Source organism: Xiphophorus maculatus, chromosome 3, assembly GCF_002775205.1.
Source record: "Xiphophorus maculatus strain JP 163 A chromosome 3, X_maculatus-5.0-male, whole genome shotgun sequence".
Classification (NCBI taxonomy): Eukaryota; Metazoa; Chordata; class Actinopteri; order Cyprinodontiformes; family Poeciliidae; genus Xiphophorus; species Xiphophorus maculatus.
In genome coordinates, this window is record NC_036445.1 from 18,045,861 (window position 1) to 18,070,195 (window position 24,335).

Genomic DNA, 24,335 nt, shown 5'->3' on the forward strand with positions numbered 1-24,335 from the left:
AAGTGCTTAAGTAGAAGGTAACTGTATGTTTTGTTTCTTGAAGACGTTTCACCATCCAACAGTTAGAAATCCAGGTTGGCTGGATGAGTGGAATACTCTGGAAAAATTCTTCTTCCATATACTAAGGTAATTTTTTGCCTGGTATTAAAAATTGTTTGATTTAGAATGAAAGAAGAAATCTGTAAGTGGGCAAGTATTTTTTTTTTGCAGCACTCTAAGAATTGCTCACTTAAGCATGAAAACCCTGAGAACTAACTTTGGCTCACCCAAAGTTTCTCCAGGAGTTCAAGGAAAGTGTGTGAGCTAAAGGTTTTTCTCACTCGTAACAAGTCTAAATCTCAGTACAATGCTCTAAAGGATCAGCAGGTGGAGATATGTTCACGCATGAAGCCCCTGGGTTTCACCATGTGAGCCACAGGCAACCATTACACTCACAGTGCAGATTGAGCAACATTCCGGAGTAGAAAATCATTTTATAAGTTTAGATTTGATCAGCTTGTACATTCATGTGTCTTTATGGCCATTTAAAATCCTACATCTCTGAATGTATAGCGATATTTGCTTTCCACTAATGGTGGATAACAGATTGTTAACAGATGGATAACAGATTGTTATATTTTTTGTATTTTAGAAACAAGTTTAATTTGAGAGAAATCTGTTGTGTACTGCTAAGAATGTATCAGAAGAACCAAGACCCATTTGACATAAAAGTGCATAAAAACAGGTTTGGAGTGAAAGGAATCCATATGTAAAGTACCAACATAATGAAATATCCAAATTATAAACTAATGAGGGACTTCTGGGGATTTCCACTCTTCAAAAATCTCAAAGCAATTGGTTGCACTGTATTTTCTTATCAGAGTCAAGGGTCTGAATTCAAATGCATAAGTTTTCTGATATTCATTTGTTTCAAATGTTGAAAAACAGGTATTGTTTGTTGTCCTTACCATAGTTAGTGTTTGAAAAATTTCAAGCAGTATGATTACTTTTGCTAGGCACAGTATTGTTCCTATTTGGGTAAAAATCTAGCAAGGCAGCAGAGGCTAGCGGCTACAGGAAGTTGAAAATGTAGCATTTCAAAAGTGGTAAATGCTACAGATGGGGATGGAAATAATGAAAAATAACTAAATAGGGCTGAAAACCGATCTCCACTTGTTCAAGGCAAGACAGTGGCTTTCCACCAATTTAAAACTCCCATGAGCCTCTGCTTCGAACATTGTGGGAGTGTTTATGATGAGTTGTTTAATATTTGCTATGTAGCAACCACTTTGGCAGATAATTAAATGTGTGTGTTCAGTGGTTTTTAATTCATGTGTCGCGAAGATGTTTACTATGTTGGAATCGTTATCCTATTACAAATAGGTTAAAAGTTAGTCCATCATAAACTTCCCACGGATGCATTTTTTAAATTTGATAATTTATTTAGAAAGATTTTCTTTCCATTTGCTTGTTGCAGAAGGAAATCCAAATGAGTTTGAAAGCACTTGGACAATTTTTCCCGAAGACCAGAGCTGATAAATGTAGTCCTATCAACTGCCGTGAAAAGACATTTTAAATCTACACCCAATCATTCACAAAGGCTCGTCTGAGGTTGGCTCAGTAAAAGCTGTCAAATACTCATAAATGCATGTTTGTGCTGTTTAGATGATCCATGCTGTGCCAAGGGCCCGTTCCAATCAGGGACTCAACCCATCAAGTTGGACTCATACTGTCTCTGCAGTCAATTGTTTGAAGAGCGGGACTGATGATGAAGGGAGAGGGAGTCAAGAACGATGAGAAAAAGGATGGATGAGTTGAGTGAAGTGATGAGAGGTGAAATATTAGTCCAAAGCGAAGGGCTTAAATAAGCCAATCGATGCTCTCCAATGGAAATAAATGAGAGTTGGGAAGCAGGGAATAGGCTCAGGCTGAGTGTGGAGAAGGAGAGTTTGACAACCCAAGATTAAAAGGATAAGACACTGACAATCAAAGGTGTAAATGGATGGAGCATCAGAGTGGTGAAATATCGACAGATAACGTTAGACTATTATTCTTAATTTATAAATCATTAATGTATGGCAAAGTAAAATAAAAAATACTGAATGCATCATTAGTTTCTTAGCAATAGTTTAGTAGTTGCATCACCAACTTTCATTTCTCTCATCAAAACAATACACAAGTGTGCAAAATCCATTGTGATTAGACACATGAACTATTACATGTTAAATTTGAATGCCAGATACATAAAACACTTGTCCTCTACATGGAAAGCATGTGGTTTAGGAATACTTTGATGGTGTAAAGTGTGAGAGAAATCAGATTACACATTTTATCCATAGTTGCAAGTGAGATTGTAAATGGATATATATCACTTTTCAAGTCATACTGTCCACTCAAAGCACTTTAACAATAGAAGCCTCATTTCCCCTTCAGCGCTCACAAAGTTAGTTACTTGTCTTGAAACTTTGGTATGAGGAAGACTCACAATCTGCTGTTTTTCTGCTTTTTTGTCATTTTTAACAAGTAATTCCCAAACATTGGTTCCACATGTGGAAGATTTTTACATGCGTTTGACATGTGGAAATCAAATTATGAATCATTCGCATGCAGGAAAACTTTTCACAAGTTGTAATTTTTACTTCACATTAAATATGTGGGAAAAACGTCACATATGTTTCAATTAGGTACTATGAGATGTAGTAATAGAAAACCTTTTAGTTCACACAGATGCTTTAGATAACATGAAACATATGGCAACAACTCTACATATAAAATGTTTTGCTTTGTTACAGATATATTTTGCCACTTAATGTAATCACATGTGGAACCTGTGTGGTTTTTTGCTGTAATACAAAAGTGATGCAACATAAACCATAGTTTTCTTAGCATAGATGTGTAATCTAAGGGAAATGTCCTGTTGGTATATTATCTTTAATTTAAAGTGTAGTAACTTTTTGCATCATGTGAAATTGCAATATATCAAACTAATAAATTCAGGTTTGTATCTAAAATCCATTAATAAAATTTTAATATGCAACATGAAAGATGTCAACATAGGAAACCACCTCTGCACCCATCAAGAAGTAAAATATGTGCAACCAAGGAGCATATTTACCACAACGGTAAATCTGGCAAAATGTTGCTCCTTTGAATGGTTTTATTTATATGCTCATAATGCACAAACTGCGACTGTCTGCTTTTCTGCCTGGAGACCAGAAACATCAACAACCTTGGAAAATTAAGGGGAAAGACACCAGCTCGTTCCATTTATTTATATAATTACAGACAAATTGAACTTCTGTAGCAATGAGTAATCTCACTCTGCTAATGAGGAGCCTGATACATGTTCTAAAGTTTGAGTTCGAGCAACTTAGGACTGCTTCATCAATTGCACTTTCTGTTTTTGCTACCTGTGAGACTGAGCAGCTATCCGGAGATCCATCAGATCAACTGGAGCAGTTGATGGGTAAGAGCCACAGTGCTTTGTTAATTGGGAATATATATTTGGTTCTTTATCAGGTTAGGCAACAGAAAGTGGCTTCTGTGGAGCCTGATGTCAGGACGCCTAAGAGAACAGTTTGGTAATGAGGAAAATCCTCCCTCACTGACAGACACAGATTTTATTAAAGTGCAAGAGAGCAGACATTTAATTGCAGTCAGCAACCTGCTCTTCACTTTTATCCCCATCTGTGCTTTTTGGTCTATAACAAATAGGCCGAACAGGATGTTTTAAATGTTTTTAAATCATATTCATGTGTAAGATGTATGGCAGAACAGCAACTAGTGTTTCTATGATGTGACGTGCAACAGTCTTAGTCTACTTTTAGAACAACATAAAATGTTAATTTGGTCAGGACACAATTCTTGCAAAGTAGCTTGGACTCCGTTTTTACAGCATAATGAAATCTTTTCTTTCAGAAAAAACATCACAAAATGACAAACAGGCAGTGGCATTTGACTTGGAGATAAGACACAGCTGACTCAGGGAGGCTGCAGTCATCTCTGAAGCACACAAGCACCAAGCTTGCATAACTTCTTTCAGCTGACACGTTACAGTTGTCTTCTGAGATGCTTTAAAGATTTAAAACATTGTGATATTAAGATGTGAGGTCAGATACAGATCACCTGGTTATCACTTACCTGCAGTATAAAGCCATTAGAGGTTTTCAGTCCCATTCCTGTAATATGGGATCTTAATCACATCCCTCCTGTGGGTGAGCTGTAGGTGCAAGTTGTTCAAATCTAGCAAGCTACTGATCAACTGCAGGCTGAAATACAAGCACATTTGAATAAACCGGAATATTTTTGAAATGATAAGTTTTTTCAATAATTTGATTTAAAAAAAGGAAAACTCTTGTTTTGTGATACATTTCTTGTTTTTATTTCGGTTCATTTTGATGACACAATCATCTAAATTAACAGAAACACTTTTAAAAACTTCTCAGGATGTAATAAGTCCATATATTTTTAACTCTTTGATATGAATTCCTGATATAAATGAACTTTCAATAAAGCTTACTTCCAGTTTGTTGTATTAACAGTCTGTTTTATGCTAAAAATGCAATTATTTTAAATACGTTTTTTCCTTGATATAATTTTCATCCCTAAGCTCATTAAAATTTCTATTGAATCTTGTATTACAGCATTTTATTGTAAGACAGCTTTGTGACTCAGTGCATCCTCAGTATAAGTAAATGTTGCATAATTTCATCTTAGTCATTTGCCTTTTCAATCAGGGGTGACTTGGTGCAGCGTTCCTTTTGTCAAACAGCCTTGAGTCCCCGCCAGCAGCACAATTAAAGATGCCACAAATCTGTCATGTGACCTTGTTCTCTTCATCATAACAACTGTAGCCATCGTTCAGCAGCGTCAACAACAATACATTTGGAGGTAAAAAAAACATGTAGATTTGCTGTTGTTTAGTGTTACAAATCAGGTGAGAGGTGAAGTCCAAATGATTTGTGATAACTCCAAATCCACGTCACTGATTTGCAGATTTAAAAGAAAAGTAAGGGATCAAGAAATAGTGGAGAGCTGTGAAATGAAGGAACATTAATGTTTAGGGCAGGAATTATGAGTAAAAAAAAAAAAACTATACAAAACTGAAAGACTGGCCAGTGAGTGTAAGTCTGAGTGGAGCATGGCATCAGACCTCTAAAAAATTGGGATGTTCCTGTCTGACGTCAAAATAAATCCCAAAATTGGAAACGGGAGCTTAAAGCACTCACTTTAATATTTCTGGTTCTTGATGATTAGCAACTCGATGACACTTTGTGAGACACATCCTTAACTGTAATAAAATATATTTAGCTTTTTTGTGATATTTTGTGTCGCAAGATGTTGCACCTCTATTTAATACTAAAGTCCTTGCAAAAATATGCACAAACCACTATGCATAACAATGTATTAAAGGATAATGACGTCAAAGCTGCGATGAAATCATTTCTAGACTCCTGGCTGTTTGTGTGGCTGCACTGTTGCCTTGCTGCAGAAAGATCCTGAGTTCAGGTCCCAGCTGGCTCCTTCTTGCGTGGGGTCTGCGTGTTCTCTCTGCACATCTGTGGGTTCTCTCCAAATACTCTGGTTACCAAATGCTCAAAGACCTGCAGGCTAGGTTAAGTGGCCTCTTTAACTTGCACTGAAGGACCCTTCGGAGTGCAGGACCACCTCTTGCCTGTTGACTGCTAGAGATGAGCATAGAAAATGAATGAGTGATTTCCTGTTAAATTGGCAAATGTTAAAGATGTTTCTTAGTTGAAATTGGGTGAGGAATAAGCTCTGAAGTAGTTTAATCACAGTCTAGTGTCCAATCTAACTTTTACCCAGAAGGCCTTCTGGGTGAAGGCTTTCTAAGTGGCGCCGAGCTCCATGCTTCATATTTAGGACTTACTTTCAGTACTTGGGCACAAACTAAAACAGGATTTCATAAATCTCCAAGTTTGTTGTTGAAGAAATGTATTTCCACTGATGCAGTTTTAACTGCTGATGTCGTTTGTACAATGGAGAAGTGAAGTTTAAATTTAGCAATGATTTGGAATCTGGAATCAGAAAACTTCAGCATCAGGTGGGCAGCTAAGTTTTTTGTTTCTTTTGTTTACTTTGCTTTTACTGTGCAGCACATAAATGGGGGCACTACGTTTTGACTGACTAAATATGGAAATAGAAAATCTGTTTTGAGATCTTTTGTCTTTCTTGGGCACTTTTGCCACCCACTGACACAGTGGGATCTTGGATGAAGAGTCATATCACCCATATCAAAACGTGCCTTCATATCTAACAATGTGCACATGAAGAGAGGCACAGGCAGGAAGTAAAGAGGTCTGGTCATGTGACCTTTCACACTAGATACATGAAATTGATATTGCTTAGAGTAGACACATTATTATTTTATTTTAAAACTTCAATTTGCTGCCAAAAGTCAAAACAATTGCTCTAGACTCTAGAACAATTTTTGCTCGACATATTTAGCATGGATTCAAATATTAAGAAAGAAACCACACGACATACACAGCCGTTGACCACTGCGTGCATTAAATTCCCCGCAGCACCGATTGGCCACGCAATGTAAAGTGATCCCCTGCAGCAAGTGATGGCCAAGTGGGACGTGTCATCACGACTTTTAACAAGTGTGTCTTTACCTCCGCGGCAGAGGCTCCGCCGAACCACTGAGACCGACTCATCGAACCCCTGGGGTTCGACAGAACCCAGGTTAAGAACCACTGATCTAGAGCTTCCAGAAGTTAGGAAAAATGTCTGGCAGCAATTGTTGCCGGTGGGATTAAATGGGTTAAGTCACAGAAACAGTAGGAGAAATTATGTTTTATAACATTTATGCTATATTCATTGTTTTCAGTTTTCATCAATATTTTATTACTTACACTTTATTTTAAATCTCTTTAAATTTTAAATGTTCTCTGTTTTGTTTTGCTTTGATTGCTTCTACGTTATTATTGTTAGTATTTCAGTTATTTTGCACACCTCCTGGGTAATAACATGCCTTTCTGAGAAAATTTTACAACTTCCAAAATGTTGCCTCTCAGCTGTACACCTCCTGTAATTTATCCACAATCATAATAACAGGGAAATTGCCTTTGACTTTTTTCATTCCGAGTGTAACTGCTGCCTTTGCAGAGATACATTTTTCGAAATATGCGCTGAAAGCATCTGGAGGTATTGAAAAACCTGGACAGGCAGCAGATATGGTGCTTCAGCTCTCTTAATGGCATCTAACAGCATCAAGCCAGACCCGGATTTCATAAATTACAAGTGCAGGAATTCTTGCTTGGACAATGAGGTCATGACTTAAGCGGTTGTTCTTGAAAAACTGCATCATCAGGAAAGCTTGCGCGATTGGGAACAAGATTTCCATCCTTTACTTGGCCTACTGATAAGGCTCTATGGGAAAATCCAAGCTAATCACTGACTGCCCTAACATGCAGCCCAAAAAGCCACCAGTTTATCACACAAGGGGGGACCAGTCTTCCCCACGTGTTGGATTTTCAGGAACAGTTTGTATGAGAGGAAATCCAGCAGCGTCATAAGTCTACTGATAGGCGTTTATTTTCAGACAGCTTACCCAAACTCACAACCAGTCCATCAGCACAGCCACATCACTGCTGACTCTGGTCTTCATCTGAACCCTTCCAGCACCAAATATTAGCAACCTGACAGCAAAAATGACAATACATCAGATACGAGAGCCTGTGAAACTGTGATTATTATTAGGTTCTGTGTTTGATAGCATTTCAGACACACGCAGAGTCCAATAAACCTGAGTCAATAAGCTTGTATGAGTATGAGCATGTGTGTGTGTGCGTGTGTGTGGGCTTGAGTGCCAAAAAAGTGTGTCGCTCTTTTCATTAAAAGGGCACAGTTGTTTGGAGGCGAGATATTCTGCACTGATTGCTCACCGCTTAAAGAGGAGAGCAGACGCATTACCCACAGCTTTCTGCAAGCTCCACCATTTACTCCCCCTCTTCTCCTCCCCACCTCCTCCTCCTCCTCCTCTGTACCTTTCACCCCCTGCAGCTTCCCGCTCTCTGGATTTGATTAGTCCTCTCAGGCAGATGGAGTGCTGTTCGCCAAGCAGAAATCCATCTGCATGTGCAGCAGTCGGCCTCAGACTCTATAGCTTCCCAGCCCCTCATACAGTCTGAGCCATTAGGATACAAAGGGAGCAGTGTAGGCCAACAATTAGGCCATGTCTGATAGAGCGAGGCCTGGCCAGTGGTCTATTAGGAAGAGCCAGAGAGCTTAACAATGCACTTACTCATCAGTTCTCTGACATTTTTCATAAATGCAGTCACTAAACGGTAATTGTTTGGTGAAAGAGAAAAATCTGCCTATGTTTCATTTTTCCTCCTCAGGAAATGAGGGAAACTCATACTGAGATGAAACATTTTTCAAATTTTATGTGAGTAAAATTCACTTCTTAATTGAAAATGTGTTGCAAAATGTGTAAAACTAACATTTAAGAGCTTGGAAGCACAGCGGTACTAGTTCTTGTACTGGGTTCATGCTTATTTGCACCGAAATAAACGGATCTTTTATTGCAACAGTGTAATTTCACACTACATAAATCTAGGTACATTCATTGAGTAGGTAAAAATAAATTCATATTCTATGTTTCTTTTCTCAAACTCTCAAAAGCCAAGTTGTCACACATGCACCTCATACTTTATAAAGCCCTATTTTGCTAACAGGATAGCGCTCAGGCCATTAAATTTCTGCTAAGAAATTTAGGGCATAGTAAATACAACCACAGACTTGGGGGCTTCCATTTATTAAACTTTTAAGAAATTTGACCCGAAAAATGAGCTACATTGTAAGTTGTTCTTTCAATAAAACAAACGTCCGACATTGTGTTTTTTGTTTCTAAATCTACACGACTTTTCATATTGCTTATTCTTAAAACATCACACTACTTTATTTCTTTAAAATATTGTGCTTAATTATTGGCTCTGAAAGGGCTTGTATATCACAGGAATATGAAAAAGTGTCAAATTGTTGCCTCTGGACTTCCTTTTTGTAGAATATCAACCCCAAACATCAGCGCCCTAATCTTTGTAAGCTCGTTTTAAATGGCCTCATATTCGGCACAATCAAATGAGAAAGCTCCAGGCATGGATTTAAATGGTCCAGTGTTCAGCTGAGGTACATATTCTGTCATCATGGAACACAGATAGAAAGAAAACCCCTTTTCTATATTTTCTGCTCTCCATCAATGCTGCCTTTAATTTGCCTTGAAAATTACACTTCTGTGAATGATACACCTCAGCTGAGCTTGATACACTAGCAAGCTAGAAACCTACTGGGATTTCCTAATTATTGTGACACTAAGTACTAGTAGCAATTATTTACACCTTTGTCTGAAAATTTATGTGCTTAAACACAAAGTTACATGTTCTCAAAATGACTTTGCACATTACTATGTGGTTTAATGAGACAAAAAAGCTGCCAGAATGTAAAAAAACACTTTTGATACGTTTTGTATGTCGAGCGCTGGTGTGAGATCTCTGACTGTACAAACATGAATTAGTGTTCTGGTTCATTTTTTTAACTTAGACCTTGAAAGGTCCAACTTCTGCCCTGCAAATGACATCCTATCTGATTTGAGCATGTTCTGGTTGCAAGTCAGGATTTGCTTAATGTTGTGCTCCTAATGTTAAATGTTGCCTTTTTCTCTTTAATTTGTTCACTCAAACAATAAAGGAATGTGTTCCTAAATTGAAGTTGTACAGTATGTCTGCGACTGGTTTAATGAGATGCAAACTGTCAAAAGTGTTAATAAATAGTTTATGCCTTTGACTCACTATGTTTTTATCCACAGCAGCTACATTATATGCTGCAGGCTACATGGAAATCTCTTACTTTAGTGAGTGTTTTTTGTTATATTCGTGACAAAGGACTTAGGAAAATACCACTTTCTGATTCCAAAGAGTTTGCACCATTAGGACGCAACAGGCAGTTTTGAGAATTTCTAGAAAAGGGTCTTTGTTAGTATTTTGTTATTCTAGGTACAAGGCCTAAGAATGTTTTTTCTGCATTTTCATTTATTTCCCCATTTATCTCCAAGTCCTGGTCATTTTAATTCAATACTTGATTTAATTGAATCATTGAGGCATAAAATTCCTCCAAATTAAAGAGATAAACTTTCATACCTAAAGAAATGCCAATCAGTCAAGACCAGAAACTTTTGACAATTTACTATAAAAAAATGAGAAATGGTTTAAAATGTTTGCACTGTTTTCAATGTTGTGTAATCTATCTTTTTGTAACAAATATTTCATACATATTGTGCAAGTTTAAATTAAATCTAGGTTTCATCATCAAAATCTTACTGCTTAAAATGTCCATTTAATTGTGTCATATTGTGTAGTATGTTTTGTATATTTTTAAATATCATTATCAGATTCCTTATTAGCATTCACATTATACTGTATTTCAGAATCTGTATAGAAAAATATTTCACCCTCACAGATATGATTCGATTTTTACCATATTTATTGAAGAAAAATATGACACTCTGTTAAATCATTATGCTAGCCATTAGTTTAAGATGTGTAATTAATGGACTGCTGTTTCTCTAGGGTAAAAACTGATGCGTCTGGAAGACTTCAACCACAAAACATCATTTTAAATAGGGATTCTGCAACAGTTTTATATTCATGTCAAACATGCTGCCCCACCAGTACATCTGTATCTTCTCCCAATTCAACATTTCCATGGAGAGAAGGAACATGGAACAAAGTGTTTTTAGAAAGGGGTATAATTAAATGTAGCCAGCGTCTATTTATGTTTTCTTTCATGAAAAGAGCTGAAATACGTCTGGTGCGTTTAGATTGCCCTGTTTCATTGTGTTTCCTGTCACACACCCACATCTCCTGAGCTCCCCGTCTGTTACCTCGCTGCTGTCTCACCTGTTCTCAGTTCTCGAGTTATCCCCTGTGAATTTACACCCAGAGAACAACGGTTCTCTGCCAGATCCTCTTAGAAAAAGCATGTGTTGTTTCAGTGACTTTTGGCTACGGCTGGATTTTTCTATTTGCCTCCCAGAGAGCCTCTGTAGAGTTTGCCTTGGTTAAGACAGATCATATTTTACATTCACCTTTCTAACTTGCTCTTTAAGCGACCGCTAGCTAATGGAAGCTGCTGTTTTACACCGATACACTGAGGCCTTAAGAGCAAATACCACAGAGTGAGTTTCCCTCACCAGCTTCACTCAGCATCAGACCACCTTTAATGCTCGCTATCATCTTTATTGTTAAGGCAGGCTTTCATGCTTAACCTCAGTGTGTATGCCAATAAGAAAGACGCTGCTTAAAAGTTATTTGACTTTGCTGACAGTGAAGAGATGGAGTTAATGTGTTTGGTTTGGTTTTGGGAGCAGGGCCACGCCTCAGTCACACCTCTAATTGTCCAGCAGTCAGTTTATAATTTGTCATAATCTCCAGACCCCACCCTCAGCTGTTCATACCTTCTTACCTATCGATTTCTTCTTGTCCCTACCGCCTCTACATTCCTGACCATTTCGTTCCTCCTATTGTATCCTTTATTCCTCATTCATACCTCCTTCAACCCTCTTTCTTCTCTGTCATATCTTCTACTTTCATCCCTCATCTCATCACTCCTCCCTTATTTCCTAATCTTTTTTAGTGTTCCTCCTTTACCTCCTTCAGCCCTCATCTTTACCTCCTCCAACCTGTCATCATACCTCCTGCATCCCTTATCTACTCTCTCACTCCTAGCTCCTCCACCCCCTCTTGTCCTTCTCCTCTGTCATATACCTTCAACTTTCATCCCTTATCTTCTTTATCACTCATCCTTCATCAATGATCTTTGTTGATGTAAAACCTGAGCATCCATTGGCTGTAAGTTGTAAATAGATCACATAATAAAACCATGCAGTGAAAGGAAAAGAAAAAAAAAACAAGAGTAAAACAAAGAAAGGAAGGGAAATATCAGAAGATGAAATGCAAGTAGTGATTCTGATTTATTTTTACTTGTTTTTAATCAAATATACGGCCCTGGAAAAAATTAAGAGACCACTTAAAATGACCATTTTCTCTGATTTTACATATTATAGGTAAATGTTTGAATAAAATGAACATTGCTCTTTTATCCTATGAACTACTGACAACATGTCTCTGAAATTACAAGCAAAAATGTAATATTTATTTAGAGAAAATGAGAAATGGTCAAAATAATGTAAAAGATGCAGTGTTTTCAGACCTCAAATAATACAAAGAAAAGAAGTTCATATTCATTTAGAAACAACAATACTAAATGAACTCAGGAAGAGTTCAGAAATCAATATTTGGTGGAAAAACCAGGAGGTTTTCAATGAGGTTCAGTGCTGTGGAGTCTCTTAATTTTTTCCTGAGCTGTATTTTTCAAAAGACAAAAAAATATGTTTTCACAACAAAACCACACAAAAACAGAACATGCCTCTCCCGACCCAGATGAGACATTTTTAACCATGTAATAAACTAGGACAGGCTGAAAATATTCACACCATGATTGTGTGGCAGAGATGAAACCAAAGATTTTCACACAGAATAGAAAGACATTAGCCTTTCTGGTTTTCACTGTCTCCCATCAAATCAGATAATTTTTTTTCTGATTTAAATCAGACCAAGATCAGTCTTGTTTGATGGATGCTAGAATAGTGAGTAAGATTATTTTTCAGACCATGTCTTTAATTTTCCCAGATCATTGACCTCATGACTGGTGATCATGGGTTTTGCTAAAACTGGCTGATCACCTTGCTGCTTGCTCCTTAGTGCTTATTCTTTCTATCCGGTGTCAGTGTTTATGTCCTTGTGGGGTGTCATGGACTTTCATACGTATTGTTTCAAGTAGTTTTTACAAAACTTAGTTTTTTTCTAAATTCCTTCCCTTCCCAGGTGTGTTTTTATTATAATGTAATGGTTGCTTTATTGAATAGAAATAGAAAAATAACTTCATTCACTGCTTTTGCTGTTGAAGGTTGCACTTTTCTCAAAAGACCTTCCTGTATTTTATCACACTTCTTCTCTTGAGCCTTTTTGACTCATTCCTTTTTTCTTTTTAAAACAACTTTTATCCTGCTTGGCGCTCTTTCTCCATTTCCTCCTCCACCAACCTGCACCAACCTACCGCTGGTTCATAAAGAAGTCTGATGTGATTTATACAGTGTCATTTCCTATAGCTCCGATGTGGCTTTAAACTCAGAGGGAGATCAGAAAGACAGATAGAGCAGCCGGAACAAGAGCTGGTTTGTGTACTACAGAGTAGTAGGCATAGCAACTGCCAGCCCTCTTTATTATTCCTGTTTTCGATTTTATTATTCACTTTATTCTTCACTTATTTCTCCCATTCATATTTCTCACAGCGCATATGCTGCAGGGCAGCGCTGTTCGCCAACCTTTTCATCCAGAATGCCGATCATTTCTCCTCACCGTCACCCTCTCTCCCCCTCCTGCTCCAGACTCTCCATCCTCTGCTGCTGACCACTAGCCTTGACAATATTAAGACTTGTGAAAAGTATACAGTGCGCCCTGACACCATTTCTATTTTCTGTCAGGTCTAATCTCCCCCTGGGCTTCTGGCACACCTTTTTCCATTTACTGCGCTTCATTGTGTTGTCAAACTCTATCTCGGTTGCTTTTGCTCACCTGAGCAACCCTGCTGCCAGATCACTGAATTATACCAGAGATGTTTTTCTTTTACATGATGATGTTTTTGTCTTAACACATGACCTGATGATTGGAGGAATATGTCAGCAATATGCATGATCTGAACACCTTCCACATTCATATTCATCTCTATATTTTTTCTTCCTTAGGGTGTAAGAACTCATTTTTTCACAATCTATTATTTTTGCTTTTTGTATGGCTAAGATGACTAAATAGTTGATGTTTCTATGTCCTTATTTGGAAAATGTAGCAGAAATGCCCTCTTTAGATAATATCAATGTATGAAGAAATGGAAAAAGCAGCACATCCACCGACATCAGTGGACAGAGGTGGGAGTGAAAGACATGGTGACTGAATTCAACAGAAACTTCACACATAGCAAAATGAAATGAACTGAAAAATATAAAACACTGTTTGTTGTGTCTTTTTGAGGGGGCAAGTTAATTTTCTAAACTACATACTTTTATTGGATGCCTCCCACATATGATCTTCTCCACACAAGTTCACTGTTCTTTACTGACTTTATGCTGTTTTAGCTGCTTTTGCCACTTGTTGGCATCTCGCTCATATTGTTGATAACTGGGAGAAAAAAATAGGTACAAATATTGATCAAATTCCTTCACATTGGGTCATGCGGTCAATATACAAAAACAATCTTCTTTTGGTGCAGTTGTTACTCTAAAGCCAACAACATATATTACTGTGTTATTGATTGTGACTACAGCACAAGTAGCTGGTTAAGGAAGTTAGAAAAGTAGCAGTTTATAAGTCATTACAAAAACATTTTTTGATTTAACCTGAACAGGACATAAATGTTCATGTGAATCACCATCAGGGTGCGTGATTACTGCAGCAGCTTCCCATAGACCTGCTGGTGTTGCTAAGAAGGTTGTCTCGATAATGTCAATTAATAACTACTATTAAAAGAGAAATCACACCCCATCAGTGTTATTTCGTTTATCAGATCCGCTGAAATCTAAGATTTTAAATCATAGATTTAATGAGTGTAGAAACAATAGTTGATGCGTAAAAATACTTAATGGAAAAAAGCTAAAAATAAGTGTATTGTATGTTTCTTTGTCTGCTCAACATACATAGATATAGACTATTAGACATCTATAATAATCTTTTCAACCACAGTTGGTTCATCAATCCACTGAATGGTTCCCCTTCAAATATGTGCAAGCTGATGTAATCTAAGGAAAATTTTATTGGAAAAAAACATTTGTTTTGTCATTTTTTCACCCACATTCAATTGAGGTTGCCTACACCATATATACAGTGTATCCATTCATTGCTTATTAAAAAACAAGAAAAAAAGTAGATATGAATCACCTTACATAACACAAGCCTTACATTGTCTGCACTAATCAGGCTAAATAAACAAGTAGCTTTGATCTGATGGCTTGCACTTGTGATCTCTGACCTTTCCTTGGGCCTTGATTCCAACAATTTCCAGCTTGTTGAACCAGCCTCTCTCCATCGCTGACCCATCACGAGTGTGCCCTGGGCAGATGCATCAGATTACCATGCTTATTTGAAGTCATGAGGAACAAATAAATGAAATTATCCAACTTCAGATTCAGAGAAAAAGAAAACACCACAAAAAAACACAAAAAACACCAAGAAACACCAGGACTGGATTCAACATTGGTATTGCTTCTAAAACCACGGCGTTGCAATTTGGTGGGATTCCTGTCTTCAACGTCACATGATATTATCTTTATTGATGTGTGTCAAGTTGCATAATAAGGGTGCAGCACAGTAGGTTGACCTGTTATATAGAAACGGTCTAATCTGCTCCCCCTCCACCTTTATCCGATTAAGGTGCATAAGGCATGTAGAAAAAAGCATAATGTGAAATGAAACAGATTAGGTTGGATAATGCAGTGTAATTATGTAGGATTATATTAAATCAGTAATGTTATAAGATAGATTGTGCCTTTAGGTCATATTAATAATAATAATACAAATGGGAGATTAATGAGGGGAATTAAATGCATTCATCCATTTTCTATAACTGCCTAATCCTGTTAAGGGTGGCGCCGGGAGTTGTGCCTATCTCCAACAGCCAGTGGGAGAGCAGCAGGGCAAACCCTGGTCAACATGTGCACAGAGATAATCACGACTTATATCAAGGTAGACTCACCAATCATCTTAATATTATTGCTTTTGGATTATGAAGAGCAACTGGAACGACAGAGAAGATGAGAGCTCCATATTACAGACCCCAACAGGAAACTGACGCCGGGAACTTCTTGTATTGAAGAAACTACCCTAGAAAATAATACACTGTTTCTCAAGGCAGAGACCACGTTTGTATGCGACCTTAAGTAGAATCTACTTTTAGTTCTCACTTCCAGTTAAATCCACTCCAATGGGGGTAAAACCTTTAAGTTTGGGAGTTGCAAATGTGAAGCTGGTACTTTTTTTTTCCATTTTTTTCTCCGAAGAGTTTTTGCGGCGCTAGTGGCTTGTATTTTAGTATGTCTTTTTGTACAGTAGGCAGACAGGAAGGAGGGTGAGGAGAGGGGGGAAGACATGGTCGTCTGCCTATGGTAAAGGTCGTCGGGACCGGGAGTCGAACCCGCGACGTCCGCGTCGAGGACTAGGGCCTCCAAACGTGGGGCGTGCTAACCCCCTGCGCCACCATAGCACGCCCCAAGCTGGTACTTTTTGTTTACTCAAAAGCTAACAGTGATTTAATCAAGACTGAATGTTTTTCCTTCCAATTGTCTCTTGAATAAATAGCACTAAATAATTTTCAAAGATAATCATATTTTCATGACTTACTTATTAAGTCTGGCAGTCATGTCTGGAGTAATTAAAACTTAGCAGAGTTGGAAAGGATAGACCAATTTAATTAGTTTTTCTTACAAGCGTCTGAGTTTCAAGTTTAATTTCAAGTTTATTTTTAACAATGGGACAATGCATACTAAAGACTATAGCCAAGTGATAAATTTCTATTTCTCGTCCCTTTGGCAGGTTGATGTTAAAACACAGATGATAAAAAACAATGGAAATCAAAGATATAACACTAACACATGTATAAGCAACCATAAATGCATACATTTATGACTTTCCAAGAGCCAGTTTTTTTATTCTTCTGTTTTCTCTGTTGTATGTCTTTCTTCCACCTGTCCATCCACTAGCTGTCCATCAGTTATTGGGAAGTCAGTTCCAGGAGGGATATCCCAACATCTGTTTTCCTGTCTCTTTTTAGGGGATCCAAAATTAATCCTATGCCAGAAAGGAAAATATCTATGCGGTGGCTTATGGATTTGTGGGTCTGTGCTGGAGTCCAATAAGGCTAAACTACATGTGGCGCTCCGTGATTTGGACGATACAATGTCGTTTGTTGCCAACAACGCCACCCGGGGTTTTCACCCAGGAATTATTAAAGGGACACAGGTCCGGTTTTGCAAAAAAGCGAGACAGGCCTCAAGACAATAATAATTTATTATGACAGAATAAAGAAATACCTGTATCTGAACAAAAAGAAAATTCACAAAACAAATCCGAATAGGCTTACCGGTGGATACAGCCAGGTCCTGGATGGTAGGCTCCAAAGCAAAGAAATCAAAACAACCACCAGTGAGGTCACTCACTCCTTGTAATTCCCTCCACCTATTGGTATTGATCACTACAGTCACACCAAAAAGGGACGCCGCATCCAGGGCCTGAGCGCACCACCGGCAGTCTAGAAACTAAAAATAAGAAAAGACAATTGGTTAAAAATACAGGCAATAAAAGAAATAAACATGTCAAAATAAACCCATAAAATCCCTATGCTCGACGGCACAGCAAAATGAGCAACCCAGTCCAATCCAATCCGAAATGAATGCGATCAGCCGCTCCTTGTTTCGATTTTGGAAGAGGGGGTGGGGGGGCGTGTCCCAGGCCGCCGGTCTCCCTCTCGCAACCGCTAAGTAAGCAGTGACTTAGTGCAGGCAAAGCAGCAGCGTTGTGTGACAGTCGAGATTCCTAAATAATAAAACAGTTTAAAATAAAGGAATAAAAACAAGATTTGTCACTCATTCCACCTACCAATTAGCAAGCTCTCCACACTTGCACCCAAATGGGAACGCTCAAATGTTGGCACTGTTTTTGCAGGAACCACCTCACCCACAATGTGGAGGTAAATACGCCCGTCCGTTCCTGCTGATAAAAGGCTCTACATGACTACGATGTATAAGCAGCTGTAAATACGCAGGCAGTCAACCTCACCTGTACTCAGCGCACAGACAGCTCAACACGGAAGCGTGGTGTGTCAACAGCAAACAACGTCAGACTGGAGCTCACCTCTACTTTTATACTGAGCGCCCTCTGGCGCTATTGGCCCGCTTGCAATCACCCTGCCAGCAGGTGCAGCCTCCACCTCTTCCTGCCACATACAGAAGAAGACAATGAAATCTTGAGTCTATTTATCTCCTGCTCCAAGTATCATCACTCGTAAACAGAGGAGAGGAGTAATAGTTACATTTACCAGAGTCACGTCTCTGTTTGAGGAAAATACTGTCTCCCGCACAGAAACTAGCACTTAAAATTTTCCCCTTTGTGAACTATGGCCTCTTATGAGGGCTCTAGAATCTCATCTGAATGTTTTTGGGCTCTCTCCTGGAGCCCGGCCTGTCAGAGTCTCTACTTCAAAGGGCAGCAGGAGGTCACCTAGAAGTGGGCCCACCTCCTACAGGGAGAGATGTTGAGTTCCAGCTAACAGGCAAGAATCGTTATAAGTTGGCATCTGAGATCTGAAAACTGCCAAATGTTGACTGATTTAAACTAGCATGAAATCATGGCAGAATTTCATTATGTCTTTCTATAAGACTAATAGGAAAAATTTTATTTTCTGTCCCATTATTCTTGAAAAAAAATTTTTTTAAGGGAAAACTACCCCCCCCCCCCCTAAAAAAATGTATTGAACAAACTACACTAGAAAATAATACACTGTTTCTCTGCCTTGAGAAACAGGCAGAGACGTGTTTATATATACACAGGTGTTATACGCAACCAAAAGCGTGGTTCTCGCCTATAATGTGGTCTCAGCGGCACCAAATGCCACATCGCCATATGGGTAATGTTTTTTGGGGTTGCAATAAAAATAATAATTACTCGGAAATAACCAGGGTACAATAAATTAAACATCCGTTCGGCGGCCACATCGCGCGCATATCCTGCCACCTGTTTTCTGCGCTCGCTTCAGCGTCCAATGAGGAAGGAGCGGCGGTTCTGGAGGCGGAGAAAGGACGCAGAGAAGTTGGAGGAGAGAGTGAGAGACAGAGACGGAGAGACGGGGAGCTGGGGATTGAGTGTTATAGTCGCTGTTGTCACATATTTAATCACAGACTTTGCTGCTCATCTTTGGATTGTTAAATCACACCCAGGCGAGTTTCTCCCCCCTTTCTGTTTCTCTCCGTTTTGCACATTTTATTGACGCGCAGCCACAGGTTGGCCCGATTTTAATCCAGTCACCAGTGGATTATTCCTCCCCATCATCTTCTCCCTGAAGCGGGTTAGAAATGTGTACCGTCGAGACATACGCGATGATCGTTTTAGGGGAAACAAACTGAACATTCAAAGTAAGGAGGAGGAGGGAGAGACATTCATTCATTCTGCGAAGAAGCGACGAGCAAATTTTGTCTTTTCTTTTGGTGAGACGAGGACCTGTGGAGGGGCTGAGAGGAGACGAAGCGGAGAAAAAGACCAGGGGGATGGCTCTGACAACATGAGAAAGAAAAAGTGTGGTGGTCCTGTTTTTCAACCAGCCAGTGATTGAACGCACCTAACCTGGGGGGCAAGGATCGTGGGAGAAGAGGTCGGAGGTAGGTAAGGGGGGAACCGTCGGGAGGGGTAGTGAAGGTATCTGGTTATATCATACTGAAAGTAGGTTATTGCATTTTGATCAGTCGCCGGCAGCTGATCGCAGCCAACTTATGGTTAACACAGCCTTTGTTGCAGCCACGCTTCTCCTGCAAAGGCAAATTGACAGATGTGAAATTGTTATTCTCAGAGTCTCTAAGCCTGATCTGATTTTTATGGGGGTAAAGCCAGAGGATTCCCTCCCTCCCCCCTGACTGACAACATCAGTGTAACACAGATGACATTTTATGGGAGAGATTTCTGGGCGAGCTGTGGGATGTGAGAGAACAAGGAGACACCGGGAATCAGAGGGACTGAGGGTTGAGAGAGTGGCTGGCTGGGCAGCTGACTCAAATGTGACTAAAGGAATAACATTTCCTCCAAATTATGACAGCCTCACTGCACTCTATTGGCCCTTTTTGTCACACACACCCAACATTTGGAGACTTGCTCCTCATTCGTTTTGATCTCAGTCCTTCCCGTTCATGTTTGTCTGTTGCTCTGTTGTGTTGCATGAAGAAAAAAAGTGAGTAATCATCATCTGTTTGTGTTTCTTTCCCCCTCTGTGTGTTAAACTGTAGTCAGGTGCTTGGCCACAGCTCTGACTATGGAGCCTCCCCCTTCTCTGAGCATGGCTCTGCTAGGAGGGAGCGAGGATGAGGACCAGCGCTTCCTCCTTCCTCTGGGCAGCATATCCCATCCCTCCACGGCTGGCAACCAGCCAGGATCGAACCACTCCAACCATACAGGAGCTTCAAGTATCGATCGCCTGAATGGCAGCACCCCATCGCCGTCCTCCGCCACACCCAACTTGCCTCCGGCGCCCCTCCCTAAGTTACCTCTGTCCTCCTCCGGAGCCCAGCCTCTGCCTCCGCCCATTCCCAATGCCCTGCACCCCACCAGTACCCCACTTTCGTCCTGCCTGGGTTCCCAGCACAGCCTGAGTGGAGACAACTCCCCAGTCTATAATGCCCTCTTTTACTCCTCCCACTCGCCCTCCATGGAGCGGGACAGGGACAGAGAGCGTGACAGGGAGAGGGACAGGGGCAGCAAACACAGACAGGCCAGTCCACTTGTCCACCGCAGGGACAGTAACCCCTTCACGGAGATTGCCATGAGTTCCTGTAAGTACACAGGTGGGGTCATGAAGCCCCTGAGCCGCCTGAGCGCCTCCAGGAGAAACCTCATAGAATCGGACAGCAGCAGCGAAACCAAAGAGGGTGGGGTTTTGGCTGTTGCTGGGGCAACGGCGACTGGCGGACATGACAGACAGCGAGACGCCCCTCCCACTTACTCAGAAACCCAGTCATCTACTCACCAACCCCCTATCCAGAGCCCCCCAGAGATTGTGATCTCGTCCAAAGAAGACTCACCGTACCCCAGACGAGGGTATGACATCACTGACTCCACATCCAACCAAATGTCCATCTACCACCAGAACCACGCACTGGTGGAGAGTAGGCGGGGGCAGTCTGAGCGGGGCAGCAGGCAGGGAGGGGTCGGGGCAACGGGCAGTGGGGCCAGAGGCAGCACCTCCAAGGCCCCAAAACGAAAGAACCAAAACATTGGCTATAAGTTGGGGCATCGCAGGGCGCTATTCGAGAAGAGGAAGAGGCTGAGCGACTACGCCCTCATCTTCGGGATGTTTGGCATCGTGGTCATGGTGATTGAGACTGAGCTGTCGTGGGGAGTGTACAACAAGGTGAGTATGATGTATCTTCACATGATGATGAAATGTCAGACAGGTTACTGCTGATTACATGAGGAATTTAATATAAAAAGGGTATGTTACACACATTACATAGCAGCAAAATATTAGAAAGTAATACCAAAAAGGTTTACTTTGTGGGCTGGTATGATTGGTATTCTTTCCTTCAAATAAGTGAGTGAACATGATCGCTAAGAAATTGAAAACCAGATAAGTTATTTATTCAAAATCAGCAACAATTGTCTCATGAGATGACTGATAAGTGAGCATAATTTTTTGTGTACTGTTACGTTTTTAATTTATTTTAAAAAAGAAATGATTAGCAGTTGTTGAATGTCTGGTGATAAGTGTCAGGGCACCAGACAGTAGACTTTTTACCTCCAACATTTTCAAGCCAAATATTGTCTACAATGCTAACAAAATTGTGCATATTGGCTGTGCTCCTTAACACAAATTTTTAGACACAACATGAATTTTTGTCATATTTTTCTAAGACTAAAAGGAAGTATTTATACACGAATAAATTATAAGCTCTTGCAGTAAAATTATATGAATTTTACATAAATATAGCGTCAGCCAGCATGATAAGATAAAAAGTTCCTCTAATATTTGCTTTTAAAAATATAGTGTATCTTACAAAAATGCACTGATGCTAGTTTTAGCCAATTACAATTTATGTTTGAAGACTATTATAACAGCTTACCTTCTTTTCTAGTCTTTCTTCCATAAGAGCTCATTCACTGTTAATGTTAGGAGCAGAGACAGTGTCACACTGTATGTGTAGAAAAACAGTGCGTGAAAACAGAGTTTCATTCATTTAAAATAAAGACAAAATGACTTTGATTTGTTATTGTAAATGGACTGTAGCATTTTATGTCAGCACTTCGTGCAAACAACAGTCTCTATGGGGCCTTTCCCATCAAACTGGTTCCAGTGCTTAACTGGTACAAGTGCTTACTAAGCACCAGTTCTTTGTTTTTCCACAGATAAACCCTGGCTCAAGTCCCGAAAATCCTTAACCATCCCAGTTCCCTGCTTAGCAAAGCTAAATTCCTCTCTGTTTAGTTTTTTAACAATCAAATTTAAAAACTCAAAACCCTGAAAACATTTTGCTGAATCTTGGATTAGCATCAGAATAAGAAAAGATGACCATTACTTATCGTGCAGCAGTTTCTTTTGAAATCACCTGTATTTACACTGAGTCCATAATTTAAATTTCCGACTCAGTCTTATACCACTGTGGGTCTTTTAATATATCCAGTTGGTGAATAAATGATGCTATAAAAGTTTAGCTTCCATTTTTCAGCCCATGGTTCAGACGAGAGATCAGCATCAGGATTGATGAAGAATGAAGTACTGCTTATTGCAGGAATAATAATATATTCATTTGTTTAAATTACCTCAATGGACTACACTAATTTATAACAACAAAGAATGAAGCAAAGGGAGGATCAGAGAAATAACAAATGAGATATTTATAATGGTTTGGCTCCCACTTGACTCTCAGGTGTTGGAAATGCCAAACATAAAGATTAAGAAGAGGTTCTAGTTAAGAACGTTCTAGGTGGAAAAGTCCAACATATGTTTTCCTTAGAGGACGTAGACCCTACGCTCAACTCTTAGATTTCTTAAAGGTTACAGAAATGCCCAAACCCAGCTTGTTTCTTAACAGACAGAGGTCTAAGGCGCAGTAGACATAGAACACAGCAGCTTTGCTGTAATGCAGTCAGCCTTCCTGGTATCTGCTAAAACCAGCTCCGAGTTAATTCACTGCTTTGCCAATTTGACAAATTGTTCCCAACGCCGGTATGAATTAATATTTTGTGGCAGATGGCTCCTGTTTGTATCTGAAAAAAAAAATCTGGTACAAAACCACCAAAACTGCAGAAATATGAAGTGGTGAAGAATAAAATACTTAAAACCTGCCGAAGCCCAGATTCTTTATGAACAGCTGATATGCTGAAAATGTGGTTTCCTTTTAAGTGCCTTCCTATATATTTTGCTTTCTAGAAGCATGATACAAAACATTTTAAATACTTCTTTAAAGTGAGAATCAACCCTGGAAATATTCCTCTGAACTACCATATCATGTTTGTAGTTGCATTTGCCAAGGTCTGTTAAGAATCTCTTATGTTAACTTTTCTTGTGCTGTGTATTGTTTTTATCTATTTTCCTTTTATATTGTAAGTAACCTGTGATGCAATTTTGTCATTTCAATACTTTGAACTTTTTGAGTTTTGGTCATTTCATATTCATCTTTTCAGTGGAAAAATGTGATATCTGCCATTTAAAGTAGGGTGCAAGACATGTTTTATAGGACATTTGAGAATTGATATGATTACTTGTGTCTGCAATGCATCTAAAATACTTAAATAGCTAAACAAATGAACTGGAATAATATGGTACCGTTTAGTCAGTATAGTTATTTCAAAGGCATTAAATAAAAGTAAAATTAGACAAATAATAATTATAAAGTCTTAGTATAACTGGAGGTGTGAATTGGCAAATGGGTGAACTGAGCTGGAGCTCTTGGGTCTTGTAAAGAAAGTCACCATCCAGGTTACCCTCATCTTAATGGGTCAACAGTCAAGTTAAAAAGACACATTTAGCTGACAAGATGAGGCTTTTAGCCACATTTTTTAAGAAATTAAGTATGCTCAATTTTCTGTCTTCACAAATGGAGCAAAGGCTTCACAAATCTGTAATCAGTGTAGCTCGATAAGTGTTCTTCATTAGCTCACTGGGTCAACAAGAACTGCTTTCCTTCATACTTCAAATAAGGAGTCTCAAAAATAAACTCAAGACAAAATTCAGGAAATCTTGGAAGTGAATCTTATACTTCTAAAAAGTAAGTTTATTCCTCTTTAAATGATAATTGTAATGTTGTGGGTTGAGCAGCTGAGTTGAGTTGGGTTGAGTAGCCTCTCTGCTAATGCGAAACAGCGTATTCTGCTCATTCTTGGTGTTGTTTATTGGTTTGGATGATTGAAATGTAAAGAAAAAATACATATTTCAGTTTATTCGTTTACCAAATCTAAGTAGTGGCATGTCCCTCCTCATGCTCGTCAATGGCTCGGTCACACACTGTTGTGGAATGGCATTCCATTCCGTGA

The 24,335-nt window shown here is 39.3% G+C and overlaps 1 protein-coding gene and 1 long non-coding RNA gene across 3 annotated transcripts in view; one reads left to right on the top strand and one right to left on the bottom strand.

Moving 5' to 3' along the window:
• Positions 1 to 4,425: 4,425 nt before the first annotated feature.
• LOC111608066 lies at positions 4,426 to 17,998 on the bottom strand. The gene is made up of 5 exons (XR_002752517.1): positions 17,883 to 17,998; positions 17,703 to 17,813; positions 17,188 to 17,639; positions 15,082 to 15,161; positions 4,426 to 7,643 (listed from the first exon to the last, which is right to left on the bottom strand). It is a non-coding gene; the product is annotated as an uncharacterized LOC111608066 (long non-coding RNA).
• A 925-nt stretch (positions 17,999 to 18,923) lies between these two features.
• LOC102232652 (small conductance calcium-activated potassium channel protein 2-like) overlaps positions 18,924 to 24,335 on the top strand; it is an 85,094-nt gene continuing 79,682 nt past the window's right edge. Inside the window, exons 1-2 of one of the 2 annotated variants that reach the window (XM_023331110.1) lie at positions 18,924 to 19,481; positions 20,096 to 21,216. In XM_023331110.1, the coding sequence (XP_023186878.1) occupies positions 20,122 to 21,216 (1,095 nt within the window). In that variant the 5' untranslated portion in view covers positions 18,924 to 19,481; positions 20,096 to 20,121. The remainder of the gene's footprint in view (positions 19,482 to 20,095; positions 21,217 to 24,335) is intronic. The other variant, XM_005810284.2, reaches the window with a different exon arrangement.